General features: G+C 44.3%; 1 protein-coding gene across 1 annotated transcript in view; it reads right to left on the reverse strand.

Moving 5' to 3' along the window:
• Positions 1 to 12,874, reverse strand: part of LOC138566650 (PE-PGRS family protein PE_PGRS45-like) — a 162,042-nt gene that overhangs the window by 64,295 nt on the left and 84,873 nt on the right. The window contains exon 3 of the mRNA XM_069644201.1: positions 4,261 to 4,465. Coding sequence (XP_069500302.1) covers positions 4,261 to 4,465 — 205 coding nt within the window. The remainder of the gene's footprint in view (positions 1 to 4,260; positions 4,466 to 12,874) is intronic.

Here is a 12,874-nt window from a genome sequence, read left to right on the forward strand (position 1 = left end):
CACACTAACACTGTTAGGAAGTCTGTTTGCCTCTCAGTTCTTGGGCAAGTTCATTCAAAGTCCTCATGGCTCATTCCAGAGCTCACGTTTGTTACACTTCTGCAACAAAACTGGAGTAGTGGCTCTTCTCTAACAAGAGGGCCTCAACTGCACATTTGTTCCAGCTAAGCAATGCCCAATATCTGAATCTCTTATGATTAAGTGCATACTAGATTCTAAACCACCAACATCAATAATCGTGTCCTATCGACCACCAGGAAGAAGTCAGACCTGGCCAAACCAGCAGCTCGAATTCCTTTGTGACCAAAACGCCAACCACCAAATATTCGTAACATGTGAGCTTAAGCTTTGGATGGTTGGGGTCCTTCAGAATCACCCCTGGGATCTCTTAACGTATCCATAGCCAACCAAGCTTAGCCAAAATATTCTGGTCTGACCACTTGTTGGAGGCCACCAAATCATGCTGCCCAACAATCAAAATAACTAGAGGACTCTAACTGATGATGTCATCATTTGGAGACCACTCAGGAACATACCAGTGGGAGATTTCAGCAGTATTTCCAAAGCTCTGTTTACATATACCATGGCAACTAACTCCCATACGGATGTTCTCCACCATGGCAACTAACTCCCATACGGATGTTCTCCAAACCCTCTCTACAGAGCTCGCTTTCACAAAAGAGATTCTAGCTCCAGTGTCCACAAAGAGAGCTAAATCCCAGCTCATAAGGTCCAGCAAACTGTACAATCTAGAAGGAACCTCCCGAAAAAGAACAGGTAGAAGGTTGGACTGTAAACTGTTGAACACCTACTTTTAAGGTCGCCTTACCTTAACAAATACATGCCAGAGGCTACCGGTGAGCCATGAAATGAAGAAAGCATGATGACTCCAACAACGGAATCCTGGAAGCCTCCAAAAAGCAAAGGAGCACTACCACAACAACAAACACCTATCTGTTCTTGAACAACCGTCCTTAAAACTGACAGAGAAACAGGCCGCATTCTTAACTGACAACCTCTCAATTAAACACAAACTGGGATAGACCATAAAGCACCCCATTCTCAACCAGAGTTACCACCTTCTGCTCCTTCACCCTGAATACAGAGGTAGGCATTATGAACCTGATAAGGAACCCGGAAGCACCTTCTACTCTCTGCCACCCATCCCCAACCTTCATCGTAAAAGACCAGGACTGCTCACTGGCGCCTCATCACACTGTACTCTGAAATACATGGCTCCAGACTGGTATAGTTCCCAAAGAATTGAAACGAGCAGTAATTCTACTGCTCCTCAAAAAGGTTAATGCAGAACCCCCTTTCCGAGTTGTCCAAATTCTGGCCAATATGAAGTCTCCCTTTCTCAGCCAAGATAATATGAAGACTTGCAACAACTCGACTACAAAGATATAAGGGATCACTCTGCCCTTACCAAGAAATAAAATCTGGGTTTTGGCCGAATCGAAGTACTGAGACAAAGCTAGTGGGCACGGTGGTGAATGGCAACCAACAGGTATAATACTCTCCAAATGATCAACGGCCCATGTCTCAATAGAACAGCAGATGTTTTCGACCAGGCAACACCACTGGATGAGCCATGCGGCTCAGGCCTATCGCTGGACTGAATCTTTCCAGAATCATCGACTTGGGACCTTCCTGTTCACCCGATTCCCATTCAGTCGTGAGTTCCACAAGGGTTCTTTAACTCTCCTGCACTTGTCAACCTGTAAACGCTCCCCGTGACCAACATACTAAACAACTACATTGACTGCTTTCAGCTCTATGATAACGGCACACAGCTGTTATTCAATGTTACTGACTCTATCAGTGAATAACCAGATCTAAACTCCCTGCTTAAACCAACACACATTTTTTAGGATCAAAGGGCTAAAATACCTAACCAAACTAATCACTCACTAACTGCCCAGGAGAACTCTCAGATCAGCCGCAGCCACCACCTCCATTTCCGCCAACTATTGTTTGTTTCCACCTCCATCCCGATACGCGCTGACACCATTCATCTGCGTGTGACGCATGCACAGATCACCACAATAAAAAAAATTGAGTGTCCACTTGTTCTTGAGATGCAATGGGATGTGGACTAGCCTCCAGGCTTTCTCAACAATGCAGAATACTTTGCGGCAAATTCTGGTTGCTTTATGGAAACTTTTTAGAGTTGTTGGGCCTGATTCATGGAAGTGTTTTATAATGGTGCAATGCCATAGGGTAACGTTCTGTGAATCAGGCCCTTTGTATGGGAGCATTGCAGCCAGAAATGCCCGAAGTTAGGTGGCTTGCGTTTCGGTGTGCGTCTTACAGATTCATGCGCGTACCTTCTTGAAGGACTGTCTGGGGAGGATTTCTCTGGTCACGCGGTTTCTGGCTCATTCGGATCCATTTTCACAATTGGCACCAAAAGATCAGCGACTAACACACGTGAGCAGGGAAACCCTTTTATTGGTCATGCGGAGTGTGCAGTGGGATATGTGGAGACCTGCCATGGCAGTCACCATTGCAAGCACCTCAGCAATACGTTTCTTTCATTCCTCGGGTTCTTGCTTGCATAGCAAAAACAGTCAGATCATGTGAGGATAAGATCTTTGACTGCACAGGCCAGCTTTCTGGGAGGGTGGCAAGGTTATGTGCACTGCCCACATGGGGAGAAAACCTTTACAGCAAACATGGATGGAGGTGAGGCCAGTCATTTGGCCAGAGAAAAGGACACAGTTAAACGCGTAGAAGGAGCTAGTACAGGCTTCTGCAACCTTTGGCTCTAGAGATGTTTTGGAATACAACTACCATCAGCCAGCACAGTCAATAGTGAGGAATCATGGGAGACGTAGTCCAAAAGATCTGGTGAGCCACAGGCTGAAGACCTCTCAGCTGACAGGATAACAACTCTGGATTCCCTAACTATCACCCTGTGTGTGCTATCAAAATGCGGGGTGAAGCTGGATGGTGTCTCTGTATGATGAGGACTCCATCTGGGCTATCTTCCACAGGGAATGCCCTTATGGATTAGGTTGTGCCTTTAAGTTTGTAGAGGACAAATGGATGTTTAAGATATTGAAGGCCTACTGCCGATTGTTAGCGAGTCTGCTAATGGGCCATCACCCTCAACAAGCATAGAAACGTGACTGAGGGTCCACAAAGGAGCAAACCGTCTGTTCCTCCTGTGTGCAAGTCATCATCCACAGAAGTCTGTCTGTCAGTGCAACAGAAAGAGGACAGGATGTCTTTCCACCAAACAATTTCTATGAAGAGAGTAAAGACGTGTGATCGATGAACCTTTTTAGTAAACAGAGGTATGGCTGATAAGAATGATGTGTGAAACCACCAGGAAATCATTGCTCAGGGTGAGTTGTCCGCTTTTTGGCCTTGCTAGCAGGGTTAAGGTGACTGCTGGTTGAAGGGTTTCCAGTTGAAGTTTCCATGCAACAACAAAGAGAAACAAGCATTGGCAATGCCAACAGTTTGGGCGTTTGTATAGGCTTGGCACAGGCCATTGCCAGGCACAGCGGTTGGCTTTCCCAATGCTTGTTTTTAGCAGGACTTCAGTGAAGGACAAGCAGAGTGTTCATCAATCAAGTGACTGAAGTCAAACCTGGTTAAGACATTTTTATTACACGAGTAGCAGGCTTACAACTCCAATTAAGTCATTAACTCTTAGGAGAATTCTTTGAAAAAACACTGGCACCCGTTTCGAGTGCAAAGCAAAGTTTGATGGTAAGGCTTGAATAAAGTGAGCCCAAAGAGTTCCCATGAGTAGTAGGTGTATTGGGTAGGGAGGGGCAGGAACTGTGTGGGAATGGCCGTTGGAATTTGGATGGCCAGGTGCATGCAATGTGTGGGCAAATAACCAAACAACACCTGCAAGCTTTGTGTCTCTCCTCATATTCCATTTCTCCCTATCTGTACTCTAATGCAATAGTTTTGGCTTATAGGTGTCTCAAGAAACACCTAATAACCCAAACAAAAAAGTGTGTTTTTTACTTTGATGTCTCAGTCAAATTTCCCAAGCAGGTTTGGAATCCTTCGATATGGCCTTTTGGGCTGCCACCTATTTCCCCAGCACCCACCTTCACATCCCCGCTTGTCCCACCTTCCCATGTCAATATGCTTACTACTCCTATTGTCTCATTTGTGCCTTGCACCTCTTTTTCCTGTCATATTCTTTCCTGCTACAGGACGTGACTCATTCCTTACTTATGGCTGCAACGAATAGGGCGACGAGGGTTCCATATCTAGCGCCTCCCCTTTTACCTGGATGGAATCCTTGGCGAATTTGAATTCAAGTTCAAAAGATTTCCCCTTCTGGAATGGCATATCACTCTTCCTCTCCTCGTTGCCCCACGCTCCATTCTCATAGCTGTTGAAGACTACTTTGTCGAACCAGTCAAAGCGAGGGTTGAAGTGCAATGCGATGTCCGCATCGTTGGACTGCCCAGACTTGAAATCCACATTAAACCTGCAAGAATCAAGATGGCAGCAGCTCAACCAGGGCTCTTGTTTATCTCCTGTACATTTATATTTAGTACAATATCTAAAAGTAGGCACATCAACCTGATATTGCCTCTGGCTGGTTATAGCCCTTTCACACACAGGCCCACACCACTGGGAAGGGAATGGCGCAGCACCTGTTCACAGGCAGCCCACCTACCACGAGTAGCACCTCTATCGACCTGCTTCAATGGAAGTCTAGGCAAGTCAGGGACCACTTATGCATGGATACACTGGATGACTCTTCGAGAGAGTCACATATGGGCATATATTGCCAGTCAAGCCTGACTGGGCTCTTACTCAGATCTCACTGGTGGAGTGCCAAGCTGCTGTGCCATCTAGCCTGCAGCCCTTTTACCCAGAGCATCTCATTTGCAGTTGTTACTCCATAAGATGAACATTTATCATGTTATAGGATTTTACTCTGCCACCTTTAGTTGCATATGGCTTTGTATACTCTTGCACAACAATCTGTCACTGCATGGCTCTCTGCTGCCTAATCCTGAACTGTTCGAAACGAGTTATCTTGCTCTGAGCTTTCAATGCCACCCCCTCCCTTCCTCTCCAATGTTCTTTCTTCCTACTTCTTCACCCAAGGCTCGGAACCCCAGGCTTCGCTTTCATAGTCACCTGCAGACTGCAACAGTTCATCACTACCATCGCCTCTATTACTCATTCTAGCCCGCTGAGCTGTTTAGAACATGTGACTATTTCTGACTAACCGTGCTAGTAAACTCTAATCTCCATCCTTGCTCTCAGCAAACCTGACAACTGCTCATGCCTACACCTTGGCCTTCTGTTGTCCTCCTTCCTCCTTCTAGAAAAAAGTCCTCAACTTTGCTTCTCACATTCTCTACAACCTAACTAGATCCTCCCCAACGTCTACCTACTGATACCATGATGATTGGCTCTCCATGTACAACCACTCTCCCTTGTCAAGTTCCCTTTCCTAGTCTGCAAAGCTATCAATGGTCTTCCTCTTCAGCACCTGGGTGACTGTACCTCTATCTACTGACCATATCATTCGCTCCACTCCTCTTTTGCACTCAACCGCACTGTACCTTGCTACCTTCTGACTCATCCGGCTTTCACTCTTTCTCCCTACTCGCCCGCTCCATTGGAACCAGCAGCCCATCACAATCCGTCTGACTTCAACGTCACCTACAAGCCAAAGAGGGAGCTTCACGCATTCCTCTCCCCACCCTCCCTACTTGACCCCATGAGTTCCGCTAGTGTGATGTAATAATGTCATTTTGTATATTTGTACAGTACTCCTATGCAGTCTGGAGCACTTGCCCCCTTAGGTTAAAGTTACCATTGTAAGGCACTGGTTCTCTTTTTCTGGCTATGTCCCATTTTGTTCACAACCTCATAAACTGGCTCACCACTTATTTTCATGTTTGTACTACTCTGGGGACTGCCTCTCCCACCTTCACCTTTTCTATTTTAAGTCATTTCTGATCGAAATGGACAACCCTGTTTATAAAATAAATACATACAGCAACCCTTAATATCGCCCACTTCATCTTTTGAGGCCCGCCCATCCCTCAGGTAGCAAGAGTGCTGTAAAAAGGATATGTTGTGGAGGACACAGGGCTGTATTCCAACATCCTGCAAATTCGGACTTGTGGCAAAATGTGACCACCATTTGAGGGCATACATATCCATCCCTAAATTCACTCAAAAGGCTAAGAGTTTGAAGAGTGTTGTGGTCTTGTAGCCATTTCCCCCTAGATCAAATCAATAATATTTTATTCAGATTTCTCTATTCACACCTTTATAAGAAACAAAAGCAGAAAAACAAAATACAAAGATATGTGGAATATAATCACAAATATCTCATGAAGAGAACGCTTGACCATTTGAATTGGACCCATTGATTAGGACATAAGGGAACCTCGGGAACTCCTCTTGCATAAGCACAAGCTTAGAGGCACGCGTACACAGGAATCTGCGGTAGACGCCTACTGTTATTAGTTTAGGTGACATTAGTGGATCATAATAGGCTACGAAGTACAAGAGAGAAGAAAGCCCTGAGGAAGACCTGTATGCTTATGGGTCAAAACACGTGTTGGCTAACCATTAAAATACAAGTGGATGAACAGCTCAAGAGACCCTGTTGGATTTTATTATATGTGTGTTAACTAAACTATATTTAACTTATTAGGGTGTAGCGCTTTGATTTGATAACACTACATATGCTGTACCCCCATATTAGTCTACCTTATAACATTACAGATCGAACTTAAGACTCAAACACATTTGAGCATTTGTCCAGCCTGCATTCTCCATAATTATGGTAGAACTTTAGCAGAACTCGAATTCAGGAAGAGACACTCTTTGCATTCCTCTTTTTGTGGGGAGACCAGTTTCCATTATTAGAAAAATATGAATCCTAAATAGAAATAAGAATTAACCACTTCAACTTTTGCACCATCCAAGTGCCAAGAAAACGATCACCACCTTTATCGAATGCCATAATCTTTGCATTTGTTAAATATAAATTTAATTTATGACAACTGAAAGCATATGATAAACTCAGTTACCACCTACCTGACGTTAAATCATAAAGGGCCATGTCATCACCAAACAACAAGGCATTATATTGCTTACCATGTGTAGAAAGTGGATTAACTCTACCTGATGAACAGCACAAAGCAACTAAGGTTTCCGCATAACTTAACTGAATGTGTTGCATCAACATCGAAAGCAATTATTTTTAAAAATGTTATTAACAGAGTCAAAGCCTCGCTACATTTACATGACGCCTTCTGATCCTGGTGTATCTCTCTACATTAATGTTTGAGATATAACGATGACCATTAGCACTAAATCATATCCTAATACCATCCCCTGCATTCGTCATCATATTATCTGGTGCCCAATGTTATCATAATGCATTTGGTGAATGGTTTGCTTGATACATCAAGGACGGAAATGGGTTGGTAGCAATGCAGATCAAATGTCGAACCTTCTTGAAAAGGGGACTATTCGGCTGCGTTGCCACGATATTGGTAGGAAACATTTGCATGGGCAATGGATAGCAAAGATACATTATGATAACGATGCCCACCACTCCGGGAACCATGGGCAAGTATCAGACCTAAGACCACCAGGGCTGGCAGCTTTCCGATTTTCAAAAGCCCTCCTGTACCTTAAGATCTCATCATACTAGAACACAATCTTGTTTCCTTGGGAGTCAGCATCAAAAAGAGTATTGTTTGATTCTGTTGCAAAAAGAATATCTTGCAATTTAGTAATCCACGCTGAGGGGGGATGGAATTGGTCCACTCAGAATCCGTCAAAGCCAACTTCCAGAATTTGACCCAAAATATTCTTTTCATATTTAACTTCCTTATTAACAAACTCTTAAAAGACTGACATTCAGGATCAAATCACAGAAAATTGTTATTAGTAGCTGTCTTACCCCTTGTCTCAACCTTATGTTGCGAAGATGTTGTTCTATAGATTTCTGTAATCAAAAGTTTAAACAATGTACGTCCCCTTCTGGATCGGAGCTCTGCTTTAAAATATTCTTGTATGCATTTATAATTATGATTTTATAGAATCGCATCCAGCTCTTCTTTCCCCAACCTAGGCATTGTTAACTGGTGAACCAGAAGAGTCACCTCTTGACCAACAGGTAATATCGTAGGTGAACGCCCCCAAGCAACAGTGAGGGGGTAATCAATGCTTTCAGATCGAGCTATAATTGCAACATCTCTGATGTTTCTAACGAATAGTGGGTAACCATAAAATAACTTATAGTAGACACCCTAGTACAGTATTCTAGATGTAGACTTGGAAGGAATTCCTTCCAGTGCATACTTCAACATGTAGCTATCTATAGCTGACCTGTAAAACCAGGCCTCTGATTTAATCCATTTGTCAGAGGAATCTCACAATTTTCTTCCAGTAAACTTCTATCTTCATGTTCTAAAATGCTAGGCCCAAGTTTAGAAATCATATCGTCCATTACTATGGTACTTTGGGAAAAATGTTCTCTTCAAATCATGCAAGCCACTATTGATGCTAAAATGCATTAGCCCTTCTAATTTGGTGGAATATTAATAGTAGTTAAAAGATTGTTTTGAGCTGAACAAGACTGGTCTTCAAAGAAAGAATAACAGCCCGATTGCAATCGTGCATAAACCTCAATGAACGAAAAGGACGCGACATGTGTGTTAATGTTACTACGCCATTTCCAAAAGAATCCCATACATTTAAATCATCTGCCAGCCAGGTCTTTTAAACAAATTATAATTATTTAAAAAATATTTGAGCTAGCCTACATCGTGTAATTTATTCTTGATCCTTGCAATATTCCACGAGATTAGTTTAAAAACACGACAAGTGGAACACTGATTAGTAGCAGCAAGGATTTCTCTGTCAGACTTAAAGGAGGGTCAAAATGCACGCACCCTTATACACGTTAGCTTCAGTAGCTTGCATTGAGAGAACATTTGGAAGAATGCTATTTGGTTTATGTATTGTAAACTCCAATTCATTTTTTGTTAGATCACCAATTTACATTTGTGGATTCCAAAATTTTCCTTCCAAATGTTAATATGTTACCTCCAGGATCTTCTATGCAGGAACTACATTAACAGGTTCAAGCCATGAATCATGCAAATGGCAACATTTAAATGTGGCATCTAAAGCACTTCAATTTACCTTTTAGCCCAGACTTCGCTACAGTTAATTATACAAGCGCGAAGATGGAAATGAATCAAACCACAGTGTACATTGCAGCCCCTACAGTACACACAATCGGATAAAATGAAAACACAAGTAAACCTCAAATTAATATATTTGCTTAACTTAATATTATACTCCAGGCTCTAATCAGAGCTCGCTTGTACGAATTCTTGTTTCCATACGAGCGGCCTTTAAACGTACAAACAGGCTTAGCTTTCTCCAACCGTCCAGAGGATCCAAAACGAACACGCCCTTTGCTTTAGGGTTGCCTTTGTTGGGTTATTAATTGCAGAGTAGATGGTAGTGACTACCTTAGCACAAGTTGCTGCAGATGCCACAACCTGTTTTGCTACCGAGGGAGGACCGAGCGGAAGACTACTCCATTTTCCACAGCAGCCCTGTGACTCCTTAGCAGGCATTACAACTGTATGTATCTGATTCTCCAGGGGAATTGACTGTTGCTGGAGCCCAACCAATCTAGCTCTGGCTTGCTGTTACATGCGGCAGCACCGCACAGTGCGGTAACATGGTTTGCAAAGACTTTCAGAGGGCTTCTTTTAAGAGGCGCTGATGTAGGAGCCGGTAAGGGAATGTGTAAGAATTGCCCAGAGCCTTCTCCAGTGGTGAGCATTATTAGCGAGGCTGCATTCCCCCTCGCACCCCCACCCTCTTAATCTAGGCAAGATTATGAGTGCCGAGTGCATAGTTTAAATTAGTGGTTAGCTAACAGAATTTCTCTTGTAGAGGCAAACAGACAGCCTTTTAATTTATTTTTGATCAATTATATCCAGGCTCCTGTCAAGAAGATCCCTCTCAGCTTTCCTGTCCTCACACAGAGCCAAGAACTCAGTTTTATTTCATACAGAAATCCACAATTTTGCCCACTTGACTGTTGATTTATCTTGTGTGGTCCCCTCGTCCCCAAGTGCCAAGGGTGGCCGAAAAAAGATATGTTTGGGGGTGAGAGGCACAGGGTGTAGTTGTCACGCCCCTGCGGAGACCATGGTCTCTGTGGCATAGATGGTCTCTTAGACGGATTGCGGCCATCTTTACTCCCAAGATGGCCGCCGCTACGGACGGTGTGGGTTTAGGTTTACACCAGGACCGCGCGGTGGAAGGACTGCCCCCCGGCTACGGAGCCGGTTCATCTGTTCCTGCAGACAACGCGCGGACGCGTTGCTACTCTTCCACAACAACGCTTCGTGAGTTCGACACTAGGATCTATTGCATACTAGTTTGTTTGTCACTCCTTCTGTGTAATTCTACCCTTTCCACTCACCTATTTTCAGACCTGACTCCTTCTCCCAAATCTTGCACGACATCGGAGACTCGAGTGGACTCTCTCAGACTCACTCCTTACAAGCTGAACCTCACTGATCGGTTTGCTAGTGAGAAATTCTCCCTGGCGAGCGGTACGTGAGAATTTATAGTCCCTTGTAGACCCGTGGGTTAGAAATAGACCCAGGATTGACACCTCATATTGTCTCACCTCTGCAGAAACAGGGATATGCGGGGTCCGATCCGCAGCATTGAGATTTGAGAATCGTTCTCTTTTGGGAACGGCCTCAAGGTTACTCCTATCCGAGTCTTATCGGAAGATCTGCAATATAGCTCGATAAGTGGTACCCCCTTTCCGATCAGGTACTCTTCGTTTTCTCTATCCATATTCTGCTTTCTAGTTTCCCTTCTTAAACTTACCACTTTCCTCTGTCTTTATTCAGACGGCTCCCCTTCAGCGGATAGTCCGGGTACCAAGAACTTCTCCAGACAGACGACATCCCTCCAGAGCATCGACACAGGGTTTTCTTCCCCAGAGGGTTTCCCTGGGGTCCTTCCCCTCCTTACTCCTTGTGTTGTGGGCGGAGGAAGGGTCTCAGGGAGGCACTCGTTCTCTACCCCTGTCGGAATCTTTCTGAAGAAGGCAGCTTAGGAGGGAGAACGACTGGTGTTTCTCTAAGGTAACCTTTTGGTGTTATTCACATTACTTGTAAATTATCTACTTATTACAGTTAGCAACGCCCAAAACAAAGATTAGAAGTTACTGGGGCTTCCCAGGCGCTGAACGGTTGCCTTGGAGAACTCAATAGTTCAAGGAGATATCATGGACGCAGCCCAACAGCAGCAATTGGTTTCTGCAGTCCAGTCTTTGACTGCGGAAGTCCAGGCATTAAAACAGGAAAATGACTTCTTGAGACAACAGGTAGGAAGGGTACCTAGTTGTTCAGAATTACCTCCAGGTCCCATTCCAGGGGGTTTATATGATGGGAATCCCCACAAACTTAAAGCTTTTATCGAAGCATGTACTGTCCAGTTTTCGTTCAAGACGGCCTTCTTTCAGAGTGATCGTGACAGGGTGGGACATATGATAGCTAACTTGACTGGACCGGCATTGGCATGGGCTACACCACTGGTTGTGACAAACAACGCTCTGCTAGACTCCTATCCCGCCTTTCTGAACAGTCTTAGATCCATGTTCAGTAGACAAGAGATCACTGTTTCCTCCCAAGAGCAATTATTGGACTTCAAACAGGGATCACAGGATCTACTGTCTTATATCACCTCTTTTAAACAGCTTGCTGCGGGAACCTCTTGGGCTGATGATGCTCTGATAACACTATTTCGTAGGGGTTTGAATGAGGAACTTAAAGACGAGGTGTCTAGAGTGTCTCGACCTCCCAACCTAGCGGAAATGATTACATTAGTGATGCAGATGGACTACCGTCTACAGGAAAGGCTCAGAGAACGACGTCGAAATCGTTCTGTGAGACCATTGACTACGCATCCTACTAGTCCCATGAAAACCCCAATTGATGAACCAATGCAGATAGGAATCACAAGAGGAAGAGGTAGACTCACCTTGGAAGAACGTAATCGACGGAGAGCTCAAGGCTTGTGTATGTATTGTGGGTCCAAAGACCACCCAGTACAGGATTGCCCCATCATCCCTACTAAACGACAGGGAAACGCTTCCTCCCAACCGCATGGGGAACCGCGGCTAGGGAGCCAATAATAGGTTCCTCAACCAAGTCTTTGACTTCTCAAATCACAGACACACCCGATCCTCCCATGATTGTCATTGAGGTTTCAATGGAATGGGGCACCTCCGAGCCAATTTTGGTTCCCGCATTGATTGATTGCGGAGCTGCGGGGAATTTTGTAGACACCCATTGGAAGAATGACAAGAATATACCATGCTCCCTAAAAGCCATTGTGGTTCCAGTAGAATCTGTTGACGGAAGTCCATTGATTTCCGGTCCTATCAGGGAACAAACAAGACCAATTCAAATGAAGATTGCATCTCATCAAGAGACTATTGTATTCGATGTCATTCGTACAGCACATTATCCCTTGATATTGGGGTTACCGTGGCTTAGAACCCATAATCCATACATTAATTGGAAGGCCGGCACAATCTTTCTAGGATCAGAACATTGCCTTACTCATTGCCTTTCAGGTGGAGCGTTAGGATTCTGTTCTACACACTCCATCCAAGAGAAGAATTGCACTACCTCGGTGTTACATAACATCCAGGAGATTCCTCCTGACTACCAAGAATTTCAAGTAGTGTTTTCCAATTCAGAGTTCGCAGAATTACCTCCTCATCGTAGAGATGATTGCGCCCTTAAACTAGCACCTGGTGTTCCAATCCCTTTTGGGCGCATGTATATACTATCAGCGC

Source organism: Ambystoma mexicanum, chromosome 2p, assembly GCF_040938575.1.
Source record: "Ambystoma mexicanum isolate Mex_15411 chromosome 2p, UKY_AmexF1_1, whole genome shotgun sequence".
Lineage (NCBI taxonomy): Eukaryota > Metazoa > Chordata > Amphibia > Caudata > Ambystomatidae > Ambystoma > Ambystoma mexicanum.